The sequence below is a fragment of the Odocoileus virginianus genome, unplaced genomic scaffold (assembly GCF_023699985.2).
Source record: "Odocoileus virginianus isolate 20LAN1187 ecotype Illinois unplaced genomic scaffold, Ovbor_1.2 Unplaced_Scaffold_4, whole genome shotgun sequence".
Classification (NCBI taxonomy): Eukaryota; Metazoa; Chordata; class Mammalia; order Artiodactyla; family Cervidae; genus Odocoileus; species Odocoileus virginianus.
In genome coordinates this window covers 649518-677262 of record NW_027224266.1, presented here as the reverse complement: position 1 = coordinate 677262, position 27745 = coordinate 649518, and the positions used below count along the sequence as shown (strand labels likewise).

The window sequence follows — 27745 nt, the reverse complement described above, 5'->3', positions numbered from 1 at the left end:
AGGAGCATCATATCACATGTGGACTTATTTTAAATACCACATTACCTTTGGGCATTTATTTTGTAATACCATATTTATTTTTTTTAATCCAGTATGATCCTGAGCTTCTCACAGGAGAAGTGAATGTTTCAGATGCTAGGGTTTTACTGTGTAAAAGGGGGCTAATGTATGTGGGCCCCATGAGGATTTGCTGCAAAAAGTTACAATAGGGAGAGAAGAGCACCACCGTCGTGGAGCATCTGGTCTGGGCCAGGCCCAGGCACCAGTGTGGGGCAGGCCATGGAGATGTTGAGGGATGGAGGGGTTACAGTTCCTGTTAAACCAGGTACACTGAAGGTCCCCAGCTCACTGTCTTGCACCCGTCTATAGCTGTCTTATAGTGATTGTATATCTTTGTAGTCATTCCAGGTTCTGTATGTCCAGGACCATAATCTGGTTCCCTTGTTAGCTTATTATAAGATAACAAGGAAAAGGAGGTATTTATGTTTTAAGACTGAAATTTTTTCCCCTAACTGAATGACCTAAATGTGATGATCTCCTGGTGCTTTTCTGCAAAGATGGCCATGGTGGGAAGCAGTATAGCTTTGTTTGGTTCCTTCTGAAAAAAAGCTGTGCATCACTTCCATCTGGGGTATTTTTTAAAAATTCATGGAAGTGATGGGCCATGGCTGTCCTATTCTGTGTCTCCTACAGACAGAGAAGATGAAGAGGGGGCCGAGAGCAACTGCTTCTGTATCCAGCGTGGGCCTCATGTCTCCTCTGAGAAGCATTTCTAAGAGGTCGTCTTCTCCTGTGACATCTAAGTAAGCCTCTTTCTCCTTCGCCACAGTCACATGCAGTTTGGGGGGAGGCTCTGGGTGGGGTGGCATGTGCCTCCAGCTCCCCCACAAGGCGTGGCCAGTGCTCTGAGGTGTGCTATATGTTTCTGGATAAACAGTGGGGTCTTGAGGGCTTCGTTGCCTGGTGGTATTGGACCCTGATTTATGGAGATGATCCACTTGGCCTGTTTTCTTTTGGTGAATCAGTCCCCTTCTACTTTTCTGGCCTTCTCCTCCAGCTGCATCTTGAGTGAAGGGATTGCATTGTACTTGAGCTCTGAAGCCCATGTGCTCCATGCTTGTTCTCATGCCCTCTCGTCTTATCTATCTCTTTAACAGAGGCAATAATAACTTCTCAGTCACCATCGGCAGTGTGTTTTTTTTATAATGAAGCCATTATATTCTTTTGTTAAGAATTGAGTGAACTCACCAATGGAAAACTGTGTGACTGAAAAACAAATGTACACTGCGTGACCACTGACCTAAGTCTTTTAAATATTTTACTAAATATTTTACTGACAAGAATAACTCAATATATTAATAACTCAATCCAGCAATAGAATGGAAACATCTTCAGAAGTACTGAGGAAGAAAGAGAAATATGATTTTAATTTGGAAAAAAGAAGATATATATATAGAGAGAATCACATAATGCTTGTTCTAGTACAACAGTTTGGTTCAGAGAACATAGGAAGAAACCCAGATTTTTAATGAACACTTGGGAATTTAAAAAAAAATATTTCAAAGTGATGTCAGCTCTTATTTCTGATTTGTTGCTTTCTGAGACTGTTCCACTAATATTGTTTTGCTCAGAGATTGCTGTGATTTTGATAAACTGCTAATACTGGTTATTGATGTATCTGCCTTCCATAGAGAAAATCTTTCCATAGCATATTACTGAATTCATAGCGTTTTTTTTTTTTCCTGAAGTCCATTGCATTCTTTCTGTGCCTGTATTGCCTGTCTTTGGTTATGGTATTGCTCTTTTGCAAACTCTAAATCCATTAGGTGGGCTTTGAGGTCTCTGTCTTATTTCTGAGCCTTCCATTTACATATCACTGCTCTGGTATCAGTTTGGGACATTGACATTAACAGGGAGAAAAACCTGTTCCTACTGGGGTTTTTCCATATTCCACCCTATCTTTGCTGGATATTGACTCTTTGTCCCTGCATCGATAGTAGCTGGCAAGTTTAATCATCATCATTGTACATTTCACAGAGATGAACTGGGTGGGGGAGGGTAGAGGGCATTCCCTCTATAGAGATAAGAATTCAGTTTTTGGAAGCAGGCTTGTAGTGGGCTCTGTGCTATTTCTTTGAAGTTGAAAATCTTGAAGGTTGTGTTTCAGGAAATACTTTATATTTTAAAGGACATAATATTTGAATGTTGTAAAAGCCTTCTCTGACCAAAGAGACTCAAACACAATCCCAGACTTTTTATAATGTAGTTCAATTTAGAGAAATATTTAAAATTTCTACTCTGTCCAGTATTGAGCACCTAGTAGATGCCTCCTAAGTATTCGTGGAATGAATGAGGGCAGGCCACTGTGCTAAGTGCTCTGGAGAATCCCCAAGCAAATGAAAGTAGTCTCCACTTGGCTGGGCCCCCGGTGATGGAGGAGGTAGATATGGACCCATATAAGGACAGTTCCAGGCCTGCTCGAAAGAGAGAGCTGCGCACCTTGAACTACTTGTCCCTCAGAACTCAGCTCAGCTGGCATCCTCTCCAGAACCAGCCAGAGTGGAATTTGCCCCTTCTCTGTGCTCACAGAACATGCCTGTGTCAGTCCTTCCTTCATCAAACACCCGTAGAGCACCTACTCTGTGTCCAGCACTCTTATCAGTCCTCGTGGAGCTTGCCTGACAGTAAACAGCAAATATAAAGCAGGTGGTGATAAATTCTGTGAAGAAAAATGAGCCTGGGTCAGATGGCAGAGAATGGCAGAGGGGAATAGCTAGACCAGGTGGTCACGAAAGACTTTTCTGAGGAGGTGACGTCCGAGCAGAGCACCCTGCATGAGGCGAAGGAGCAGGATGAACTGATACGTGCTTCATTGCACTTGATTTCCTGCTTGGCTGTGGAGAGGGCAGGGGCTGACTCAGTTTATTGTTGCACAGTCTGGGCTCAATATGAGTCTGTGGATGCTTAGCTGGGGGGCGGGAGGTGGATCTGGAGGGCAGAGTGGTCTGAGTAGGTATGGGCAGTGCTGGGGCCAGACCTACCCAAGGACTCAGACCTTTTGGATCCTCATTCCTTCTGGAACATTCATCAGTTTATTCTCCCACTGAGCAGTTTCTTAAACATTCTGTTTTCTGGGCTGAATGCTTCACTTGGGGAATTTTTAAAGGATGAGGGATAATGGTTTCTGTACCATGCTGCACAAGATTCCTACCACTTTCAACAAATTGATAGAATAGCTTTAATTTTCAGAGTCCTATACATGCCATCTCTTGCATAGGCAGGAAAAAGAGCACACACTACCACAGCTGGACTTCTGTGCACAAAGTGCCCTGGGGATAAAGATTGCTCAGGCACCTCCAAATCAGAACTACCAAGTTGAGACATCTAGGAATAGCAAACATTTCTTGATTTTAAAATGTTCAGAAAGAAAGTTGTTTCTCCCGGGAATGAAAAGTAGTGAGTGAACTACAGTGGGTATGGGCTAGGTCTGAGACATGTGGAAAGCCAAGTAGACTGCAAGTAAATTCTGAAAATCCAACCAAACTACAGCAGTGAAAAAGAGTGGATTTCAGCTGCCCACAAGCAGTGGGTGGATTTCAGGTATGCAGTGTTGAGCAGAAGAAGGAAGTTGTAGAAGAATGTCAGCAGTGATTCCATGTATCCTGAGTTCCCAGATGTTCACACCCAGTGTGTTTTTAGGAATATAAATGTGGTAAAATGATTTTTAGAAAAACTAATAAAATGGCAAACATAAAATGCAGAATGATGATGACCTTTGAGGAGTAAGTGGGGGTGGGGTCAGGAAGGGGCATGTGGCAAATCCTGGCCTAGTATGGCTTCCTCTTGCACTAGTTGGTGTGCGTGTGAACATTTCTTATATCATTCTTCATATGTTTTGTATTTTATAAGTAATCTTTTGTATACTCAATATTGAAGAAAGATGAAAAATAAACACTTGATTTTTTAAAATGGTATCACACAAAATAAACCCCAACCACATGGGCATTTTCAGCTTTCCCTTTGTGTAGACCAAGCGTGTGATCTTTAAAGCACACTGGAAGTGACATGGTTTTGAATAGCATGAGATGGAGGCTAGTCAGTCCCTATGAACACTCATCCAGAAAGGCAGACGGGACTTGTGATGAATGGCTCTGACAGTGCATTGTTCTCCTCCCAGATCTGTTGTTGTTGTTCAGTTGCTAAGTCGTGTCTGACTCCTTGCAACCCCATGGACTGCAGCATGCCAGGCTTCCCTGCCCTTTCACTGTCTCCCAGAGTTTGCTCAAACTCATGTCCATTGAATTGGTGATGCCATCCAACCATCTCATCCTCTGTTGCCCCCTTTTCCTCCTGCCCTCAATCTTTCCCAGCATCAGGATCTTTTCCAGTGAGTCAGCTCTTCACATCAGGTGGCCAAAATATTGGAGCTTCAGCTTCAGCATCAGTCCTTCCAATGAATATTCAGGATTGATTTCCTTTAGGATTGACTGGTTTGATCTCTTTGCTGTCCAAGGGACTCTCAAGCAATTCGAAAACATCAGTTCTTCAGCACTCAACCTTCTTTATGGTCCAACTCTCACATCCATACATGACTACTGGAAAAACCATAGATTTGACTATACAGACCTTTGTCAGGCAAAGTGATGTCTCTGCTTTTTAATATGCTGTCTAGGTTTGTCATAGCTTTCCTTCCAAGGAGCAAGTGTCTTTTAATTTCATGGCTGCAGTCACCATCCACAGTGATTTTGGAGCCCAAGAAAATAAAATCTGTCACTGTTTCCACTTTTTCCCCTTCTCTATTTGCCATGAAGTGATGGGACTAGATGCCATGATCTTAGTTTTTTGAATGTTGAGTTTTAAGCCAGCTTTTTCACTCTCCTCTTTCACCCTCATCAAGAGACTCTTTAGTTCCTCTTCACTTTCTGCCATTAGAGTGGTATCATCTGCATATCTGAGGTTGTTGATATTTCTCCCAGCAATCTTGATTCCAGCTTTAGATTCATCCCAGATCTGAACAGTTAAATCACTGTAGGGTGGCTGTGCATATTAATAGCATTGCTCTTTTAAGTGTTCAAGGTTATTTTCATTGTTGATTGGCATTGTTGGGTACTTGTATGGTTTTAGAAAACTAGCTTCAGCAACACTGTTAAAGAGGTGGATGGAGCATAGATTGCTTCTTATAACCTAGAGAAAGGAAATTGACCCCGGCAGGATCCAGGGGAACCCTCAGGATGAACGGCGTTGGCGAGAGAGAGACACATAGGACCAGCCTTGATAGGGCCAAGTCTGCTAGGGAGAGAGAGAGAAAGAAAGAAAGAAAGAGACCAGACCAGGAATATGCAGCAGAGTCTGGCAGTTGCTTTATTTTTCACCGTAGCCTTTATACCCTAAGTTGGTACATTTCTAAGGGGCAGATAAGCACACAGACTTAGTTTAACATTATATCAGCTTGTCCTTCACGAAACCAGGTGTGCTCTGTATATTTTTGTTTATGAGAGTCTTTTCCCATAGATTTTTGTACATTATCTTCTGGCCTTGAGGTTAGCAGAAAACAGAAAATTGGCAGTCTCATGGTACAGCAAGTTGTAACATAATAGAAATACAATCCTGTTAACATAAAAGTCAGTCTTTTTGCAGAAATTCTCAGCTAAATTTATCTAAAAAGTTTAACACACAAAGACTCTGTGGCTCTGGTGAGGCAGCCCCTGTTTAGCACTCCTGGTTAAAATTAACAATTATCTTATTGTTTTTACACTAGGGCTAAACTCTTATTTTACTATATCTTTAACTATATTAACAATAGTTTCCACTGCACAACCTCAGCACATTAACATCAATCAAACGTTGATCTAATAACCACTTTTAAAACAATATTTTTTGTATTCTCTAATAGGGCTTCCTCACCCCCCAAAGGGCTCTGTGCCTATTAGGGCCTTTTTTATGGTTAATCTCTATGTATAATATCTTTTGGCTTTCAGGCCTGTTGACAATTTATGGCTTGCACCTGGTGCAACTTTAAGCAACTTCAGTAGCCGACCCTGTCTTTTTGTGGTTAATCTATTTTCTTTCTATTAGGTGTCATCTCCAAGGGAACTAGATAGGATTACATTTTTTACAGAACAGAAATGCAAAGGATTGCAAAAACAGCAGATATGGCACAAAACAGGCTCTTAGTCTAAAAGTTAATTACCTGCAAAAAGTCGCCAGCTAATCTCTATCTAAACTATTTTCTATTAGGCACATTTGTGGCTATAATATTTGTGGAGCTTTTCTCACCCCGTGAAGGGGCCTATGCTTAATAGTTTCTTTTGTTAGCGTACTGTGCTTAGGATGTTTAGAACAATCATGAGCATTTTGTGCAATGAGAGCACACATTTATCAAACAAGCCAGAATGCCAGCAAAAGGGTTTGAATTGAAGCATTTCCTTCATCCCTGGCCCCTTCATAGGGTACCAGCGTCCAGGAGATTTATTAATTAGGGTTTTAAGTTGGTCCTCATTCAGTGAAAGAGGAGCAGGAGAGCTCTCGGCAGGCAACACAAGAATCCGCAGCAGGGCAAACAAGAACAACAGCAGAAAAGGGGGAGGATACAGGGTGGGGTAGAGGCTGAGGCCAACCTGGAGGGTCCCTTATCCTAGACGGCCTTGCCTGTCAGGTATTTTCCTCATGACCTCGTCATGGATGGGGTCCCGGACGGCCTTGCCTGCCTGGTATTTTCTTCATGACCTCGTCACGGGCGGGACCTCCCATAACGGCTCCCGACATGTGACCAAGTGGATTTACCCAGTCTGTCTTGCCTCTGCCTCTGCCTGTTGGTGCTGTTTGTACTCCTAGTTCTTCTGTGTGAAATATTCTCTAATGGTTTCAGATTCTTAGAAATGTATTCCAAATTGGTTTGGTCATTATGATGGGAAATGTATCCATTATCCTTTGCTGCTGTGACAAGCTCTCTAAAACCTAGTGGCATAAAACAACAATTTGTTATTAATTCTCACAGCTCTGTGACTTGGGCTTACTGGGAGGGTCTTAGTTGGGGTCTTTTGTGTGGTAGTTCTGTGGATTAACATGGGCTCACTGGAAAGTTCTTACCCTGGGGGTCTTCTCTGCAGTAATGGTTCACTGTCAACTGGTGCTCCGGTTACAACCTAAGGTCCAAGATGGCCTGTTAAGGATTTTGGCCCATAAACCCCAGTTAACGCCTGTGCCTCGAATTGGCACAGCATTCCTTCTCTGCTGTGTTTTCTTGGTCAAAGCAGTCGAAACACCTCAGATTCAATGGAATGGAAAAATAAACTTGAAAAGATCATGTGAGGTGGAAGAAGATATTATTGGGGCCATCTTTGGAAAATTTAATCTCCCAAAGATAATGACTTTCAGAGATAGTTTGCCTGAGATCAATTTTGTATCAGGAATCTAAGTTAATTTCATTTTATCATGCATTAGAAACAAAACAGATAGTCCATATGAGGGAAGGAATTAAGGCAAATTGTCTGATGGCCCAAAATAAGCACCTCCCACTTAGAATCACAGGTTCCTGGAGCCAACCTGTCTATGCCTTTCATGGTTGAGGGCATTTAATTAGTCACTGCCAAGCACCATTCCCATAGGCTTCTTCGGTAGATGTGTGACAGCGTTGTCCCTGCCCAAATGAGTATCTACAGTGGACCAGGGCTCCCTGCAGTGATGGTTTAACTATTGTGTGTGTTACCACCGTCCTTCTCAGATAGATTTACATTCTTTCCTGAAATTTTTCTTGAAAAGGATAATTAAAAATGTTAAGTTATACCCCCTGCTCACAGCCATACTTGTATACTCACCCAGTCTTAGTCCTGTATTTGTCAGTCTTAGTAGAGAATAATCTGAGTTTAGACCAATTTTGAAAACCTTTTTATTTTGAAATCACTTCAATCCTATAGAAGAATTTCAAGAATAAAGAACATCCTGTTAGCATGTAGCTGCATAGACTTCATCATTCCCATCTGCTACTCACTCTCATGCAGTCTCCATAGATACACATTTTCCGAGAACCATTTGAGAGTCATTTGCAGGCATCCTGACCCTTTATCCCTAAGAATGAAGATATTCTCTTGTGTGACCACAATATAGTTGTGCAAAGTCAGGAAAGTTAACATTTGACATGATGTTGTTAATTTCAAGATTGTAATCTTTGCCTGCTGTCCCAGTGAGATCCTCTACATCATCTTTTTCCTGGTCCAGAATCCAACCCAGGGTCCCACATTGCATTTAGTTGTCTTGCCGCCTCAGTCTCCATTAACTTGCAACAGTTCTTCAGCCTTTCTTAATAACTCTGACGTTTGTAAAGAGCACAGACCAGTGGTTTTTTTTTTTAGGACTGTCCTTCATTTTGAGTTGGTTTGCTGTTTCCTCATGGTTAGACTCAGATTATACATTGGGGGCAGGAGTCCCATGGAAGGAATATTGGTTCCTTCTCAGTGCATCGTGTCAGGAGGCCATGTTTCATTATTGGTGATGGTAGCTGTGATCACTGAGTTAAGGTGGTATCCACAGGTTTCTCTGGTATAAAATTCCTCATTTTCCCTCTGGAAAGTAGTAAAATGTGATTGACAAATAGACTTGTCAGAATGTTGATCAAGCTGTGCTGATGAGGCAACAGACCCCTCCCATCCTGTGGGTGGGCTGTGTTCACTTGGCCTGGAGTCAAGTGGCTTGGGAGAAAAATAGAGCTAGATTCCAAGATGTGGAGGAAAAAAGCCCTTTGGGTTTATGCTTTGCAGTAAACTCACGTTCAGAAGCGTGACAACCCTCTCCCAAGAGTCTTCTTGCTGCTCTGCTTACAGAGGTGTTTGTTTATATTTCCTACCAGTCATGGAACCTCAAAAGGTTATATAAGCCTGCCTTGTGCATCAGAGAGGCCTATCTCTGTTAACCCAACAAAATTTGTGAATTCCTTTTGTTGGGTTTTTAATCACTGGAGATATTGAGCTTTTAAAAATTGAAGTGAAAAAGCTATTTTAAAAAGCAACATGAAAAATCTAGTGATTTGGCTCTCTCATCTCTTTACGCCTCTTGGGAAAGGTCATTTAAGCATTTAGGATTGGGGTTTTCTTATCTAAAATATGTTTAATAGTAATTTCCTGTGTACTTCACTGGGTTATTGTGGTAATCAAATAGACCCTTATTAAATAGATGAGAAGGTACTTTAGAATAAAACTATGAAAGCACAGTGAGTTCCCTTATTAATTTGTGTTTAATTTCTTTCATCAGCCAAGATATCTATTTCTCGGAAACTGGGGAAACAAGAACTTTGCTGCAGTTGGTTTGGCTTGCAGTAAGTGGTGTGAGCAGGGGGCCAGAGAGCCTCGGGGCCTGGCAGACCAGTATCACCTGGTGCAAGATACCCATGTTCAGCAGCTCTTGCAGGGCTGGCAGGGTACCACATCCATGTAGGAAGTAGTGAGGCAGGATGAGCAGGAAACTCTACAGATTTGGAAATAAAATAAGGAACTTCTAAGATTGTATTCTGTAGTTTGATCATTTGGTGTTTTTTAAAAAAGCAATGACTTACTTAATCTTCTCTTAGTTGAAGGTCATGTTTGTACGTGTATGTGTGTGTGTGAGTGTGTTCTAAGTTATTATATTATTTTTATTGGGCAAGGACCGGGGTAGGGGAATGTAACTAGATTCCTTAATATATTAAGTTTTATCCCAAATAATTTGCCCTTACTTCTCATGTAGCAGTTATTTTTAGATGTGTGTTTATGGACAATTGGCCCACTTTTATTTATAATAGAACCTTAGAGTCTGTGGTGTGAACAGAACATACATGTGACTGTTCTCTTAAAGCAAGCTGAAGCAAGACTGCTCAGAGCTGAGTAGGTCTGAAGCTGTCAGAACCTCTCCTACCCAGGCGAGGCCAGCCTTTCCCCTTGATATCATAGTCCTGCCTTGCATGTCCCTCTTACAGGCTCTGAACACACTGACTGAGGGGAGGGCATGACTTCATCGGGCTCCATTCCCTTCTGAGTGTGAGCCATTTAGACCAGACCATGGGGTCATGTTGGGATCTAGATGCTGCCTTTCTGCTACTAAGGTGGGACTTTAGAATGAATTGGGCCTGTAGCCATTTCAGGCCTGTTACCCACTCCTCCCCGAGTCCAGCCCTGGAGACCCTCCTGGTGGAAGTGGGGTCTGCAGAAGAGCTCCTCCCATGTCTGCACATGTGCAACAGGTACTTGTACCAGGACCCCAGGGAGCCCACGTCTCAGGCACCCCTGAGGATAGTGCAGATGTGTGCTTGCTGCAAGCAGGTCCCCTTAGACAATTATAATGGAGTGGGCGGTGGGCACCCAGGACCTTTGCTCTGTCTCATCCAGCAGAGAGGTCATGCTTCACTCCTGGGGGAGGAGGATGAGGGCCAGGAAAAAGAGCAGATGGCTTTTTGCCAGTCCTTTCAGTAGCAGAAATTCCTAATTAATGAGTCAAGTTAGGAATGCTTATGGGAGGACATGTTTCTGTCTGCGTCATCTGCCATAAAACAGCAGCCTTCCTATGGCCAGCCTCTCCAAATCCCACACCCAGAAATAATGCTTTATACTGTTGACCACCCCTGCAGTGGTTGCACTAGAGCGTCACAGAACATGCACTTGACATTCCAGGGAGTAAGTGGCCTGTTTTGATCTCAGTGTATAGGACCAGCTCCCTCAAGAGCCCCTCCTGGTGGTTATAGGATCATTGCATCCCTAGATGACAGTTTGGAAGGAGGGCATTGTTGAGCACATCTTCTGCCATACAGTTATACAGGCTGTTTGAGTCTAAACACAGGTTTTCCAAGCTAATTGGAAAATGATGCTTAATGGAACATTGTCATCATGAGGTAGCAGGGCCTGTGGTTTCCCTCATTATGCTTCCTCCTGCTTTTGGTTTGTTCTTATCTGTAAGGATAACTCAGATTTTATTTTATCACATATTAACACCAATATCTGACAGCTATTGTGTGCTTACTCTGTGCCCCTTCTAAAATGAACATCTGGGGATCATGGTGACCCCAAACTCCAGCTTAGCCACACTGTGAACAGGGAATAGGGCCAAGTTGAAAGAAGTGGAGACAGAGTTGAAGGTTCAGACCACAGTTCAATGGCTTATTTGACCTCTCTAAGCCCAGCTTCCTCCTCCGTAAAGTGACTGTAATAACAGTACCTGTGTCATAACTGGTTTTTGAGAACTAAAAGACACACATATATACACATACGTACACAAATACACTTATCTTAGGGGCTGGTGTGCAGACAGCACTCAGGAAGCATGAACAGAGTTTTGGAAGGTGCTAGATAAAGCCTGAATTCCACATCACTGGAGGGGTGTTCCAGGTGCAACTCTGAACACTGGAGGCACTAAGAATTCCCTCTCCAGCCAAGGCCCTTTAGGAGGCTTATTGGCGGGCCTTGGAGGCGTGGGGATTAGGACACCACCCCTCCAACCAGAGCAGCACCACTTTCATCTGCTTTAGACACATAGAAGGTATGTGGGGGGTGCTGTATGTATGTCTTACCTCAGTGGTTCTCAGCTGGGGGTGATCTTACTCCTGAGGGGACATTTGATTATGTCTGTAGACATTTTTGATTGTCACAATCTCTGGAGGGGGAGTGGTGGAGATTGCTGCTGGTGTCTAGTGAGTTGAGGCCAGGGATTCTGCTAAACAGTGCTCAGAATAGCCCCCCAGAAAGAAAGATCTAGCCTAAATGTCATGGCAAGGTTGAAAAACCCTGGTACATATGCATATGTATATGGAGGGGGCAAGAGGATTCTTTACCTGGCTTTTATTTGGTTGGTGTCTAGGAACAGAATTAGAAAATCAGGGGTATATAGTGCATGTGGAAGGAAACACCTGGTTGTCAAGAGATGCCCTGGGAATGGTGGGGCCTGAGTCAGCTGAGCGCCAGGACTGAGGCAGGACAGTCTGCAGAGGGAAAGCACCATCCACATGTGGACAAGGTATCAGGGGGTTCTGGGTGACTCCACACCTAACAGGATGTTGGCGCAAGGGAAGTTGGTGTGGCTAGTATGAAGTGATCCTTTCTGGTCTCACACTGGTTCAGCTAGGGGGTGGACTACCAGAGAGGGGTGTACAGTTCACAATGGAAGTGGGATCTGGATGGATTCCATATCTGTAAAATGGTTGATGCTAAAACATCTGAATTTTAAAAATTCAGTTGTGTTAGCAACCAAAAAAAAAAATAATAAAAAAAATAAAAATTCAGGTCACTTTTAAGTCACATTCTTTGGGTCACTGTGCAGCCCTCAGCCTGGCACAGACTGAGAAAAAGTGTTCTCTTCAACAGCCAGAGTTTGCCTTTTACCATGAGAGCATCAGTTAAAAACTGGCCTGCATCTTTTCCAGTCCACATACCCCTTGAGGATTATTTTCCAGCTCAAGACCAAGTTTAATATTGATCCAATCTTGTTTTTTTTTCCTTACCACCAGTATCTGATTAGGTAACTCTTTAGGTCTCTGGTGAGAAATTGACCTTTAATATTATGTCGACTTGCCATTTTTATAGGTCACAATGGTTGAATATTAGCAGTTTCATGTTCAACCTCCTACAGGATTGAGAGTGACAACTTGTAATTTGTCAGCTGACTACTTTATGTTCTTCCTAAAAGTACTCTGTACAAATGTCACCCCAGTATATGTGAACTTCTGGGTATACTCAGCAACTGAATCTAGGTTGTTACCCATATCATCAGCAACCAGAGCTCACCAGGAGCCAGACTTGGCTAGGACACCTGTAATGGACCTTCTTCCAACAGATGTAAGGCAAGGTCCTGTATTTTAACAAAACTATATTTCCCTGGGTGGATATGGGCTTGTTCTCACATTTTACATCTTCCCAGTAGCTGGAGAGATTCTTTTAAACCTTGAGAACCTTGAAAAAGACACTCCCTCTCCCCACCTCTTCATTGACTTTGTTCCTCAGAACTTGAAAAGGAACCAAATGTCAGTTATACCTCAGCAAACGTGATTTTTTTTTTTACTGTATGATTCCACTTCTGTGAGGTACATGGAATAGTCAAATTGCTGGAGACAGAAAGTATAAAGTGGTTTCCCAGGGGCTGGAGAGAGGTGAGAATATGGAGTTAGTGTTTAAAAAGTACAGCGTTATGGAGGTGAACAGTGCAGGGATGGTTGCACAATAATGTAAATGGACTTAATGCCACTGAACTGTACACTTTAAAATGGTTGAGATGGTACAGTTCATGTTGTGTGTATTTTGCCATAATTAGAAAAAAATAGGACTGGGCTCATTCATTGCCATATGCTGAAGCCAAATCCAGCCTTGGTGTTCATCTAAAAAAGGAGGTGGGGAAATGCCTAACACTTTATTCTCATGTTGTCATCAAACTTAAGTGAAATCAGGACATGATGTCATCAGCTGGGCTTCCTAAAACTTTGTCCCTTCCGTCGGGGATGTCTTATAGGTACCATACATTCCTGTTAGGGTGATCGTACTTCAGGGACTGCTGAGTGTGTGCTCCTCCTTACATTTGTTCCTCTTAAAGGATGAAATTGTTCAGCTTTTTGGAATCAGATGTCTTTGGAACAGAGGGTTCTGTGGTCAGGCCCAGTAATCATCTTATGGTGTGGTTTCGGTTTTCCAGGGCAACTTCAAAAGCATATCCACAATCTCCAAAGAACACAAAGCCGCCATACCCAGGGTCTCCGATGAAGTACCGCCTCCCCAGCTTTTCTGGCCAGGAGACACCCAAGAAGAAAGCAGACAAAGAGAAGAGCAACAAGGAGAAGGAAGGTACCCTGACTCAGGAGGCAGCCAGCTCACCCAAGGAAGAGGCCCCAGAGAAGCACGTGGCAGACAGGCAGGCCACCGAGAAGCACGAGAAGCACGAGGCCATGGCAGGGAAGGCCAAGAGCAGCAGAGGTAGGCCCTCCTTGCCCAACTGGTTCTTCTACTGAGTCCATCCCCACAGGAACCTCGGGTTTGGGGGAAAGACGGGGATTTTTCCCAGAGATGACTCCATGCCCTGGTGCTGCTTTCTCGGCTGGCACATTGCCCAGTCCTTCCCCTTGCTCTCCCAAGTGTCTCCTGGCAGAGGAGACCGAGGGACTAACACTGCTTCTGGCTGTGGAAACCCCGGGGGGTGCTGAGCTATGTTCAGTCAGGTTATGCCCTTCCCACAGAGAGGGGCTCCCTGTAGTTCTCTAAGCTTCTGTGACAGCCATGGTGAGTTCACCCAAACAGGTGCAGTGGTGGAGGCTGCCCTGGGGCTTGCTGGTGACCCATCTCTCCTCCTCGCCTTTCCACTGCCCTTCACGGTGGAATGCATCCAGGGTCCCAGCCAGCCCATGGCAGCCTCTGCTCGGCGGCTGATTGTGCTGGTCCCGGCAGCATTTCCCGTCACCCACTGGGTTGGCTTTTTCAATTCTAAGTGGCAGCTGCCATGTGAGTGCAGTCATGATTTCATTTCCCTTGATCTTTTCCTCTGAAGCAGCCTCAGGGAAGTCCACAGCGGGCACCACTGATGCAGGAGAGGCCACAAAGATCCTGTCTGAAAAGAGACGACAGGCCCGGCTGCAGAAGGAACAGGAGGAGCAGGAACGTCTGGAGAAGGAAAAACAAGACAAGTATGGGTGGTGCTCAGACCTTTTCAGACCACTGTAAATGCCCAGCTCCTGAATCTCAATGTTACAGACAGCCCCTGTTCTCTGCCTGGACTCTAGCACCAGCCAGGCCTCGCAGAACTATCAGTAGAGTCTGAGTTTTGTTTATAGGATGAGATTCTCCTTGAAAAGACTGGAGATGCCAAGATGTAAACATCTTGATTCTGCTTCCTAAATTGTGTCCCCCTCCCCCCCCCCACCTCCAGTTATCCTAACTCGCATCCCCAGATAAGAGAGAGGAGGGTTGAGCAGACACCTGTTGATGGGGCAGAAGCCACCCTCATAGTCCATGAGACACAAGGTTACAGGGACTCTATCCTGGAGCAGGACAGAAGATGTCTTGGCAGTGGTCCCTAAACTTTGGAGGGTATCACAGTCTGTTAAGGGGTGCAGTAAAAATCCACAGGCCAGGCTGTGTCCTGCCTCAGTATTTCACCAGAGTTTGAGAACCACTTCATTTATCCCTGGAGTACTTGGTCTGTCTTTTCTAGTGCTAGTATTCAGAGAGAAATGCATGTTGAAGGACAAGGTAGATTTTATCATTAGTTGATATAGGAAACTCTTAGGATAGTCACAGAGTGCAGTCCACTGCTATTGAAAGAATTAACATAACAGGAAGCCCACCATGCTGTAGTACTTCACTACTGGCACTGAGTTTAGAGTGATAGAATACTCTTGATCTGTAAGCGACCTTGACGAGTCTTTCATGGTCTCTCATTATGCTTTTGCTGATTTATTTTTTTTAAGGGTGGTGGGGGAAGATCTTGACTGGTCCCTTCTTCAAATTCTGGAGTTTTCTGATGATTTTCCCACCTCAAAGCTTTTGGGCAACAGCAGCAGGTCTTTTTGTTGAGTAGTGTGCTTGGGCTGGGTTGCGTGGACCACAGGGTATGTGAAGGGAGGTCCCAGGAGAGGAAGCTGAGTTGCAGGACCTCCAGTGATAGGCCAGGGCCTGTGCAGGCCCTGAGCAGATGCGTTGCATGCCTGTAGCTTGTTCTGGGGTAGGTGCAGCCATCTGCCTTCCAGCCAGCACCCTCCTGCATTTCCTTCACAGCACGGCTCCTCAAAAAATCAACTGTACTCCCTGAGTTTATTTTCTCTACTCACCCTCAGAGTCTTCAAACCTCACACTCACAGTTCTTCCTAATTGCCAGATTCCTAATCATTTCTTCATTGGTCTTGCTTCTCTGCCCTCTCCTCATTCTCCTCTGTCCCCCGCCCCCCAGCCCCTACTCTTTGGCCAGCTTCACCTGAGAAGCCCTTCCTGAGCAGCACTGCTTCCTCCTGTCCTTCCCCATGCCCTCGTCATGCTGCCGGTGTCCTCTGGCTTCCAGTGTTTGGGGCTCACATTTCATTCAGCATCCTCATGCTCAGCATTTGGGGTGCTAACCCAACTCTGCTCTCATCTCTCTTTCTACCCTCACCTTTTCTTTGCCTTGTTTTACCATCTGTTTCTGAATCCAATTTCATCTTGCTCTGTAAACCCTCTGTGCATTCTGGTACAAAGGAGGCACTGAATCCACATGGGTATTGATGCTGCCTGAACTTGTGCTGCCCAGTAGCACCACCTCTAGCCCCAGGCGGCCCCGACAGGGAAGTACACTCAACTGGAGTCCCATTGAGTTCCTTAGCCCAACAGCCACAGTTCAAGTGCTCAGCAGCTACATGGCTAGTGACTGCTATATTGCATAGCACCAATCTCTGGAACATTTCCCTCACCACAAGTTTCTATTGGATAGCACTATTAGAGGCACTATGTCCAACTGCTTTATATCTTTCTTTCAGTGTATCCCACATGTACCTCAAATTGAGCATTTCCAAAATAGACCTTACTTTCTCCCAGTCTTCCTTTCCCTTTCACAAGCTCTGTCCTCCACCTCCCCAGGCACCTGCATCAGAAGTGTCAGAGCCAGCTCTGAATTCTCCTCTCTCCTTCCTTAGCACCCATCCCCTGTCAGGTCTGTCTCAGCTGCCTCTAGTATATCTCTTCATCTCTCTTCCCTCCAGGCCCTTCTGCCCTCCTCTCCTCCTGAGCTCTGGCCCCCTGTGATCTCTCACTGGAGCTGTGTCTGTACATGCGCCCAGATCTCTATTGTAGGTCTCCCAGAACTCATCTACTGTCCACACTATGTCCCCAACACCTCTTCTCAAATAAGTGACACTGTCCTGTTCCTGTCCTTCAACAGTCTAGTGACTCCTCTGTCCACAGGTGCCGTCCAAACCCATCAATGGACCTTCATGGCCGGCCATGAGCTGGACCCCACTCACTCCTCCACCTCTAGCACATGGCTCCACGCCTCCACGTCTGCTTTCACTCTGCCTCCTGCAGCCTCGGGCTCCTTCTCACCGACGTATTTTCTGTTCTCCATCAGGTCAAGCCTTGCTCCACCTCTGCACCCTTTCCAGCCCTGTCCCTGGGAGAAAGCAGATCTCTCCCACTCTTCAGCCCCCCAGCCGAGCTGCTCACCTGGTCACATAGCCCGCTCCATTAGTCCACAGGAACGCTTCCTGCACCAAGCACCTTAAAAGGCTGGGATGCAGTTTCTGGCTCACTGGTGCTGGTTCTCAGTAAACGTACAGGGAAGGTAGAGAGGAGAAAGACACACACAGCTGAGAAGCCGGGGCGGTTATGGGTTGAGAAGACTGTGCTTGTGTGGTGGAGCCGGAGGAGTGAGGACTACTTAAGCAGAAATGGGCCGATTCATAGTCGATGCTAAGGTTTGATTCTAAGGACTTAGGGGGCAGATGACAGATGACACCCAATGACAGATGAAGGATAGAAGGAATTGATTTTAGGGGGTAAAACAATCCATTTTATTTCAGATAAAGCAAGCTTAAGGTGCCTGCAAAATATCCAGGTGATTAGAAATGACATTGAAGCCTAGGGTTTAGGTGAAAATGAGGGCAGTACTCTTGACCCAAGACCAATTTTCTCTCCTCTTACCAGAATATGAAGCTTTGCTAGTACCACGTGGGAGTGAGAAAGTACAGTACTGGAAAACTAAGGGCTGGAACACAGCGGACAGCTCCTGGATTAAGATCATCCTCATGCCTGTTTTGTGCTTAGAGTCAGTAGTCGAAGCCACAGAAATGTAGTTGCCAGATGAGAGAATATAGAGAAAATTAAAGATACTTGCGCCAAACTGTGGAAACCCAATCATTGTCACAAACTGGTGAGGGAGACGCCATCCAAGTTAGAGATGAGTCTGCTCGGAGCAGAAGGACTGACAGGGTATTCAGACAGCTGGGCCTGGGAGAACACACACTGGTCCAGTCCCTGTTAGCAGTGACCGTAGGGCTCTGCTGGGAGCATTAGAACAGGCACAGCCCCTGGGCTCATGAATGGCCCAAGGTGTACATCAGGATTCTTGAAGTTGTGCCAAAAAAGTGGGAAGGCAGTGCCAGAAACTAGAAGCAAAGAAATCTCACTGGGATTCCAAAACAAGTCATGTTAAGAAGTTAAAATAGCTGCTGAGGGCCCAAGTGGATGAGTTAGACAGCCCCTGCCAGGGTCACACGGCCAGGCTGCAGCTCTGTGTCCATGCAAGAGTCAGCTGGATCAGTGATGCCAGCAGAGGTCCTGGCACCTAGCAGCCCTGGCAGCTTGTCGGCTGAGCCTCTGGGTGGTGGGCTGTCAGGGTCAGAGCTGGAGAAATGGAGCAGGGTGGAGACAAGAGTAGCTTGACAGAGGTGAGAGGGTGGAGGCCATGAATGTCAGTGGAAGGCAAGGGAGAGGTCACCGAGGAGAGTTGTTCAGGAGACCTGAGTGTTTTGCAAACTGTGGGAAGGTCGGTGTGGAAGAAGGAAACAATGAAAGGAAGAGAGGGAGACAGTAGAAGGTATTTAGGTGCAGGAAGATGTGGAATTAATAGCGTGAGTGGTGGCATGTGTAATCCTTTGCATCTAAGCAGAAAAAAAGGACATTTTCTGAGCAGGAGTGCCATAGAGGAATGAAGTTCAAGGAAGCTCAGATTAGGTGGCACCAGTCTTCTCTATAAAGTGGTTGATGATGCCATCAAGTAAAATCAAATAAGGAGTATGTGGAAGACTGATCCCCTAGGATCTGGGAGCTGAGGATGAGTGGCCAGTGTGATGGCTGAGGCCCAGGGAGAGATGACAAGTCAGCCTTGTGTGGGCCTTACTGTAACCAGTGTTGACAACCCAGGAGGGTCCAGAGTGGCCCCCATGCCCTCCCACAGATGCTCTGGAGTGGCTGAGCAGCCTGGGGACCCTGAGAGAAGAGGGAGCAGATGCACAGCACTGCCCAGGGCTGGTCAGGAGAGAAGGTGGTGGGTGACAGCTGAGAGCAGATCAAGAAAGGTGAAGGTTAGGGCATTGAAGGTTTAGCTTTTTTAAATGAAAACTTTTAAGCATGTAAGGAAGAGAGAATAGTGAAACCCACATAGTAGTCTAGAGATTGAGTTGAGACTGAACATGTAGCAAGGATGTGGTGCAAATGTGAGAGGGTGGGTTGAGAGGGGGCTGAGGGCTGAGACATGGGAGTCCTTATTGAGAAATGGGAGACCTTATACAGAAGACCCTCCCCAGTGGCTGGGGATAAGGGATGCATCCACTGAATAGTGACTGCAATGCAGAGTTTTCTGGTACTTGCTACCTGGTGAGGAAGTGGGGAGGGTTTGGCATGGGTGACAGGAACAAGGATGGGAGAGGGTGACAGAACTACATGTGGGTCTGGTGAACTCTGGAGGAAACCCAGTAATGCTGGCAAGAGTGGCGGGGTGGGGCTGCCTGTAGCAGAGGGGTGCTGGAGAAATGACCACAGCCATGTTCTCTCTGAGTCATTAAACAGGGAGAGAAAGAATGTTTATTCTTGCAGAGGATTTTGAGATTCTTGGTTTCACACAGGAGAAGCCAGTTCTTCCCTATTTTGGGGGAAGCAGAGTGTGGTTAAATGGAGGGAATTTTAGGGGTTGATGGGCCTTTGGGGAGGAATTTGTGTTCTGAGTGATGAGGATGACTATGGAGACCTAGGGGCTAAGAGAATGTGTTACTTACTCATGGGTATGCATCTAGCACCTTGGTGCCAGAAGTCCTCATGGTAAAAGGGAAGAAACAGTGACTTTTCAGATCCAGAAGATGAAGAGAAGGATGAAGTAGCTTGTGTGTTAATTTATATACAACATATCCTTTGTGTATTAACTTCTCTGAGACAGTCACAACTGGCTCTTTAAAAGAGAGAGAAAAACTGAAATAGTGCTCTGATTAACCTTGGGAGAGATTTTGTTATGGATACATCTGGTTTTTATAATCCTGTGTTGGGCATCCTAGTCTTTCATTGTGGAATCTAAGAACTGGTGAGTTTCTTTCTGAATAGGCCCCATAATGCTCTTCTCCAAAGTTCTCCAGAATATTTGTTAATAATTTCAGTTGCTCTAGCTTTTAGACACTGCAGCTTTTTGTGATTTCTAAAGCCAACCATTAGGATGCAAGGGTGTTCTTTATAAGTCTTGATCTTTTATAGGAACATACCAGCACCCAAGTAAGTCAGTGTTACATGCTTCCAAAGAGAGGTTATTTCTAAAAAACATACAGATTTATAGAAATTATCTTTATTTGGAAGCAGGTATCACTGGTAAGTTGCTATTCCTATTGTTTTGAATGGGCATCATAAATGTTGAGTGGTTTTCCTAGGAAGGGTCACACAGCAGGTGGCACAGTCACATTGCAGTCTTGGTCTTGCCCATGTGGCACATTGCCAGTCAGTAATTGACTGCAAAATGAGTATAGTTACCTAGTTTTTCATAGATGAGGAAAATGACACGTGAGCAGGAAGAACGTTAGAAATGTAAAAATAAGCACTTAAGACTATACAGAATTTTCCCTCACTGCTTAGATCTCTTTATTGTTACATCACCAACCATTCATCTGTGGGTTAAAAATGTCTAAATGCCAGTTAATTTTCATTTAGCAAAGAATAAAAGCTTAGTTTTTTTTAAGAATGACAAAATAAATGGAAAATAAATGCTCTAATTTCTGTATTAAATGTCAGGTTTATGTTGAGCATTTCCTTCCATTTGCTACTTCAGAAGTCACATACTAATTAGAATCAAAGTGAACTTTTTGACCTCCTAGTCACTGTTCTTAATTTACTGTCTGGCACAGATGTAGCCATTGAAACATTTCTAGTTTTTTTTCTAGCTTAAGTTGGTTTTAAATATTTATTCTCAGTTTTTAAACAATTGTCATTGAATAAGAATGATGGGGCTGTGATCATTTGTAAATTGACTAGGGAACATCTGTCTCTTCATTATAGGCTTTCACAAATCAATACATTAGTACTCTCAGTATCACAGAATTTGAAGTCAATCCTGGTTAATATTTTTTGGGTAACTGTATGGACTGGAGTGGCTTTCTGGGAAGGATGAGTTATTTTCTTAAGTGGATGGTAATTCACATGCATGTGTCTATGACCGAGTCACGCATACATTATGCTCTACTGTTAGCACAGAGTTCTTGGTGGTTTGTCTTTTGGGCATGTCATCATTGTCTTGTAACAATAGTTCTATTCTCAAAAGACTGGAGAGAGAGGAATTGAAAAGAAAGGCAGAGGAAGAAAGACTTCGCCTAGAGGAAGCCCGTAAACAGGAAGAGGAAAAGAAGCAGCGAGAGGAGGAAGAGAAAAGGAAGGTGGCAGAGGAGGCAAAGCGGAAGGCCAAGGAGGCACTGCTGTTGAAAGAAGAGCAAGAAAAGGAAAAACAAGAAAAAGAAAAGCAGGAAAAAGCCATGATTGTAAAGCAGGTACTGTGCAAGTCTTTATATAGACTTCCTTACGGGCCTTAGTATTAGGTAAAATTAGTTAAGTTTGAATGACTTACAATGTTGAAGCATTTTCTTTAACTGAACTAGTTAATAGATTTGAGTTACTTTGGGCAACACAAGTGAAGTGGCAATGTTTGTTATATGTCAGTTTTGGTTCTCCCAAAGGCAGACCCTGGATAAGAATTTGAGTGTCAGCAGTTTATTTGGGAGATGATCCTAGGAAGCTGGTAGGGGAGTGAGAAGATAGCCAATGTAAGCACGCTGGTGACTGGGTTACTATGGGCATCTGGAACTTGTTTGCTGTGGAACTCTAGGAGACTATGGAATATGCCTTAGAATTACCTTTTGGAGGGATGAGGAAACTAGATTATTTATCTTCCAGCTCCTGCCCCTTGTGGCTGAAAGTAACTTTGAGGAATTAACTTCCTGAAACTCCTAGCCACATGCATACTTCACAGTCAGAGACTGCCCTCAGACACAAAAAGACCTTGACCTTGTATGCAGAGTGTCTGCAGGTGATTTGCATGGTGGACTGAGGTTGTATGAGTGAGACCCAACCATGTCTGCTGTGTCATAGGGCAGGCTGTAAAAATCCACATTGAATATTGGAGCAGCACCCACTTTGGGTAGATGATGAGATGGAGGAACAAGTGCAAACCCCAGAGAATTAACTAGTGTTTTCTTAAGCTTAGCATTGCCTATACCTTGGTTTCTATGTTTCTACCAGAAGGAAGCAGCAGAAGCAAAGGCCCAGGAGGCAGCTAAACAAATGCGTCTGAAAAGAGAACAGATCATGCTACAGATGGAGCAGGAGCGACTGGAGAGGAAGAAGGTGAGGGCTAAGGGATTAGGCATACTTAGGATGAGGCAGGGACAGGAAGGGAGTCTAGTTATGTTCTGCAGTTGTTGAGTACAGTGCTCTTAGAATTGCTATTTAGGTTGAATTCATTGATCATACTATTCAAATCTTCTGTATCTTTATGAGTTTTCTGTCATCTTGTTCTTTCATTTACTGAGAGATGGGTGTTGAAAATGTCATCTGTGATTATGGATTTGTGCATTACTCCTTCCAGTTCTATACATTTTTGTTTTCATATATTTTGAAGCTCTACTGTTAGGTGAATTTATATTTCAAGTTATTAAGTTTTCCTGTTGAATTGACCCTTATATCATTATGAAATATTCCTTCTTTATCTCTAGTAATACTTTTTGTCTTAAATTCTACTTTGTCAATCTTTTTATGATTAGCACCTGCATGATGAATTTTTTTACTTTGAACCTACGTGTGTTCTTATAAAATGTTTCCCTTATAAACAACATTGGAGAAGGCAGTGACAACCCACTGCAGTATTCTTGCCTGGAAAATTCCATGGATGGAGGAGCCTGGTGGGCTACAGTCCTTGGGTTTGCAGAGTCGAACATGACTGGGCACACACACCTATAAACAGCATAGAGTCAGGATTTGTTATTTAAGTCAAGTTTGACAGTTTCTGTTTTTTCATTGATATGTTTAGACCATTTACATTTAATGTAATTATGGGTGAAGTTGGGTTTAAGGTGGTATCCGGTTTGTGGCCTCCTCTCCTGCTCTTCAGCTAGGGTTTCTGTTGGGTGGTCCTCTTGAATGACAGGTAGTGATTTGTTGAATTCTAGCTAAAGAGAGGAAGGAGAAAGATGGGATATAAATGATTGATTCTAGATACTTACTAGTTCACTTCTTAAGCTTTTGACCTTGTTCATATGGCAGAGGTATTTATCTATAAAACCAATGGAAGCACTTTCTATACACATTATCCTGTGCTAAGATTTCTCTTTTATGAGTTCTCTGAGAAATGTGAAATTGCATACAGACCCAGATACTTGCATCTGCTTGCGGTCTTGTAGTCCTCTTTGTTGTTGTTCAGTCACTCAGTCGTGTCTGACTCTGCAACCTCGTGGACTGCAGCATACCAGGCTTCTCTGTCCTTTATCATCTCCTAGAGCTTGAGCAAACTCGTCCATTGAGTTGGTGATGCCATCTAACCATCTCATCCTCTGTCATGCCCTTCTCCTTCTGCCTTCAGTCTTTCCTAGCATCAGGGTCTTTTCTAATGAGTAGGCTCTTCTCATCAGGTGGCCAAAATATTGGAGCTTCAGCATCAATCCTTCTAATGAATATTCAGGACTGATTTCCTTTAGGATGGACTGGTTGAATCTCCTTGCAGTCCAAGGGACTCTCAAGAGTCTTCTCCAACACCACAGTTCAAAATCAATTCTTCAGCACTCAGTCTTCTTTATATGGTCCAACTCTCACATCCATACATGACTACTGGAAGAACCATAGCTTTGACTATATGGACCTTTAAACAAAGTTATGTCTACTTTTTTTTTCTCTACTTTTTAATACACTGTCTAGGTTTGTCATAGTTTTCCTTCCAAGGAGCAAGTGTCTTTTAATTTCATGGCTGCAGTCACCATCCACAGTGATTTTGGAGCCCAAGAAAATAAAGTCTGTCACTGTTTCCATTGTTTCCCATCTATTTGCCATGAAGTGATGGGACCTGATGCCATGATCTTAGTTTTTTTTCTCCCCATTTATTTTTATTAGTTGGAAGCTAATTACTTTACAATATTGTAGTGGTTTTTGCCATGCACTGACATGAATCAGCCATGGATTTACATGTGTTCCCCATCCTGAACCCCCTTCCCACCTCCCTCCCCATCCCATCCCTCTGGGTCATCCCAGTGCACCAGCCCCGAGCACTTGTCTCATGCATCCAACCTGGACTGGCAGTCTGTTTCACACTTGATAGTATACATGTTTCGATGCTGTTCTCTCAGGATCATCCCACCCTCGCCTTCTCCCATAGAGTCCAAAAGTCTGTTCTATACATCTGTATCTCTTTTTCTGTCTTGCATATAGGGTTATCATTACCATCTTTCTAAATTCCATATATATGTGTTAGTATACTGTATTGGTATTTATCTTTTTAGCTTACTTCACTCTGTATAATGGGCTCCAGTTTTATCCATCTCATTAGACTTGATTCAGATGTATTCTTTTTAATGGCTGAGTAGTATTCCATTGTGTATATGATCTTAGTTTTTTGAATGTTGAGTTTTCAGCCAGCTTTTTCACTATCCTCTTTCACTTTCATCAAGAGGCTCTTCAGTTCCTCTTCACTTTCTGCCATAACGGTGGTATCACCTGCATATCTGAGGTTATTGACATTTCTCCCAGCAATCTTGATTCCAGCTTGTGCTTTATCCAGCCAGGCATTTCTCATGATGTACTCTGCATATAAGTTAAGTAAGCAAAGTGACAATATACAGCCTTGAGATACTCCTTTCCCAATTTTGAACCAGCCGGTTTTGTTCCATGTCCAGTTCTAACTGTTGCTTCTTGACCTGCATACAGGTTTCTCAGGAGGCAGGTAAGGTGATCTGGTATTCCCATCTCTTTAAGAATTTTCCACAGTTTGTTGTGATCCACACAGTCAAAGGCTTTGGCATAGTCAGTAAAGCAGAAGTAGATGTTTTTCTGGAATTCTCTTGCTTTTTCTATGATCCAGCGGATGTTGGCAATTTGATCTCTGGTTCCTCTGCCTTTTCTAAATCCAGCTTGAACATCTGGAAGTTCTCAGTTCACATACTGTTGAAGCCTAGCTTGGAGAATTTTGAGCATTACTTTGCTAGCATGTGAAATGAGTGCAATTGTGCAGTAGTTTGAACATTCTTTGGCATTGCCCTTCTTTGGGATTGGAATGAAAACTGACCTTTTTCCTGCTGGCATATTGAGTGCAGCACTTTCATATCATCATCTTTTAGGATTTGAAATAGCTCAGCTGAAATTCCATCACCTCCACTAGCTTTGTTCATAGTGATGCTTCCTAAGGCCCACTTGACTTTGCATTCCAGGATGTCTGGCTCTAGGTGAGTGATCATACCATTGTGGTTATCTGGGTCATTAAGATCTTTTTTGTATAGTTCTTCTGTGTATTCTTGCCACCTCTTCTTAATATCTTCTGCTTCTGTTAGGTCCATACCATTTCTGTCCTTTATTGTGCCCATCTTTGCATGAAATGTTCCCTTGGTATCTCTGATTTTCTTGAAGAGATCTCTAGTCTTTCCCATTCTATCATTTTCCTCTATTTCTTTGCATTGATCACTGAGGAAGGCTTTCTTATCTCTCCTTGCTATTCTTTGGAACTCTGCATTCAGTTGGGTATATTTTTCCTTTTCTCCTTTGCCTTTCACTTCTCTTCTTTTCTCAGCTATTTGTAAGGCCTCCTCAGACAACCATTTTGCCTTTTTGCATTTCTTTTTCTTGGGGATGGTCTTGATCACTGCCTCCTATACAATGTCATGAACCTCCGTCCATAGTTCTTCAGGCACTCTATCAGATCTAATCCCTTGAATCTATTTGTCACTTCCACTGTATAATCATAAGGGATTTGATTTAGGTTATACCTGAATGGCCTAGTGGTTTTCCCTACTTTCTTCAATTTAAGTCTGAATTTTGTAATAAGGAGTTCATGATCTGAGCCACAGTCAGCTCCCAGTCTTGTTTTTGCTAACTGTATAGAGCTTCTCCATCTTCAGCTGCAAATAATATAATCAATCTGATTTTGATATTGACCATCTGGTGATGTCCATGTGTAGAGTCGTCTCTTGTGTTGTTGGAAGAGGGTGCTTGCTATGACCAGTGCGTTCTCTTGGCAGAACTCTATTAGCCTTTGCCCTGCTTCATTTTGTTTTCCAAGGCCAAACTTATCTGTTATTCCAGGTATCTCTTGACTTCCTTCTTTTGCATTCCAGTCCCCTGTGATGAAAAGGACATCTTTTTTGGTGTAGTCCTCTTACCTGTTTCTTTTTGATTTCCAGAGAATAGATGAAATTATGAAGAGAACAAGAAAGAGTGATGCATCTTTGGAAGTGAAGGTAGGCATTCAGAATGCCATTTTAATAATTCATGTACTGAGAAGAACATAATAGTAGAATATATTCAGTGATGTTGTAGGTCTCAGAGAGCATAAGCCAGGAAAAAAATAGGTTCTTCCTGCTTTGTTCCTGGCTAGATTAAGAAGACTGTTGGTGTCTAAAAGGAAAGAGGAGTCTAAGAGAGGAGTTTCTGGGATGGGGTGGTAATAAAAATTTCCTTGGAGAAGTGGAGGTAGGGATGCAGGGAGAAGCACTGTAGTCCACAGATAAAAAAAAGAGAATGGTGGCATATTACTATGGGAAACACAGCTGATTTATAATACACTCAGAAAATTCAAAGAATTACCATGGAACAGACAGATGGCTCAGCATGGTTCCAAATATCCCCTGATGCTTTTCAAAAGCATTTGTCTTGGTACATAAAGCCTACCTTCCCTCTGTGTGTTTTCAGAAAGAAAACCCAAAAGTGGAGCTTCAGTCTGCTCTGTGTGTGGAAAATAAGGCAGAACCCGTGGTCCCTAACAAAATAGGTGAGTGTGGGATCTGGTTCTTGGGTTCTTCATTTCAGAAAGTGAGGGCTCACGGTGTTCCTTGTAGGGAAATAGCACCTATGAGTCTAGAGAGCGTTGTCACTGCCAGGAGCCCATGTACTTCTCCCCACCACCCCACTCCGGGGGGAGTTCCCATCTCTACAGGTCCACTTGAAAACCAGTAGGCCCCTCAGTTACTCTAATAACCCCAGCACCAGAGCCGGGTCATCTGCTGTCTAGGCTGCTTTCTAGAGGGCTTAATTGCTGGTCACGTTCTGTTAAGAACTGACTCTGTTCTACAGCAGTTTCTCCTGCCTTCGAGACTTCTGTATAGTCCAGCTCTTTTCTGTCATGGATTCTTAAAGCTCCTCAGGTTTCATGGCGGCCAGAGTCAGAAAACATATGTCCATCTCAGAGTCACTCTTCACATTTCTCTTTTGCCTTGTGGCTCAAGAGCCTGGGGACCTGAACAGAATATGACATCAAGTTTCCTGGGTGAGTCATGTTGTTGTTCAGTCACTAAGTTGTGTCCGATGTTGCAACCCCACGGACTGTAGCATGCCAGACTCCTCTGTCCTCCACTATTTCCTGGAGTTTGCTCAAATTCATGCCCATTGAGTCAGTGATGCTATCTAATGATTTCATCTTCTGCCACCCTCTTCTCCTTTTGCCTTCAAATCTTTCCCAGCATCAGGGTCTTTTCCAGTGAGTCGGCTCTTCACATCAGGTGGCCAAAGTATTGGAGATTCAGCTTCAGCATCAGTCCTTCCAATGAATATTCAGGGATGATTGATTTCCTTTAGGACTGGCAGATTTTACACTCCAAGGAGCTCTCAAGAGTCTTCTCCAGCACACAATT

At 43.8% G+C, this 27745-nt stretch overlaps 1 protein-coding gene across 19 annotated transcripts in view; it reads left to right on the top strand.

Annotated features, from left to right (window-relative positions):
- Window positions 1-27745, top strand: part of MAP7D2 (MAP7 domain containing 2) — a 98841-nt gene that overhangs the window by 62579 nt on the left and 8517 nt on the right. For 14 of the 19 annotated variants that reach the window (XM_020914402.2, XM_020914399.2, XM_020914405.2 and 11 more), the window contains 7 exons: window positions 694-803; window positions 13639-13916; window positions 14485-14620; window positions 21193-21415; window positions 22164-22268; window positions 26300-26356; window positions 26808-26886. In XM_020914402.2, the coding sequence (XP_020770061.2) occupies window positions 694-803; window positions 13639-13916; window positions 14485-14620; window positions 21193-21415; window positions 22164-22268; window positions 26300-26356; window positions 26808-26886 (988 nt within the window). The remainder of the gene's footprint in view (window positions 1-693; window positions 804-13638; window positions 13917-14484; window positions 14621-21192; window positions 21416-22163; window positions 22269-26299; window positions 26357-26807; window positions 26887-27745) is intronic. The other 5 variants (XM_020914410.2, XM_020914413.2, XM_020914411.2 and 2 more) reach the window with 1 other exon arrangement.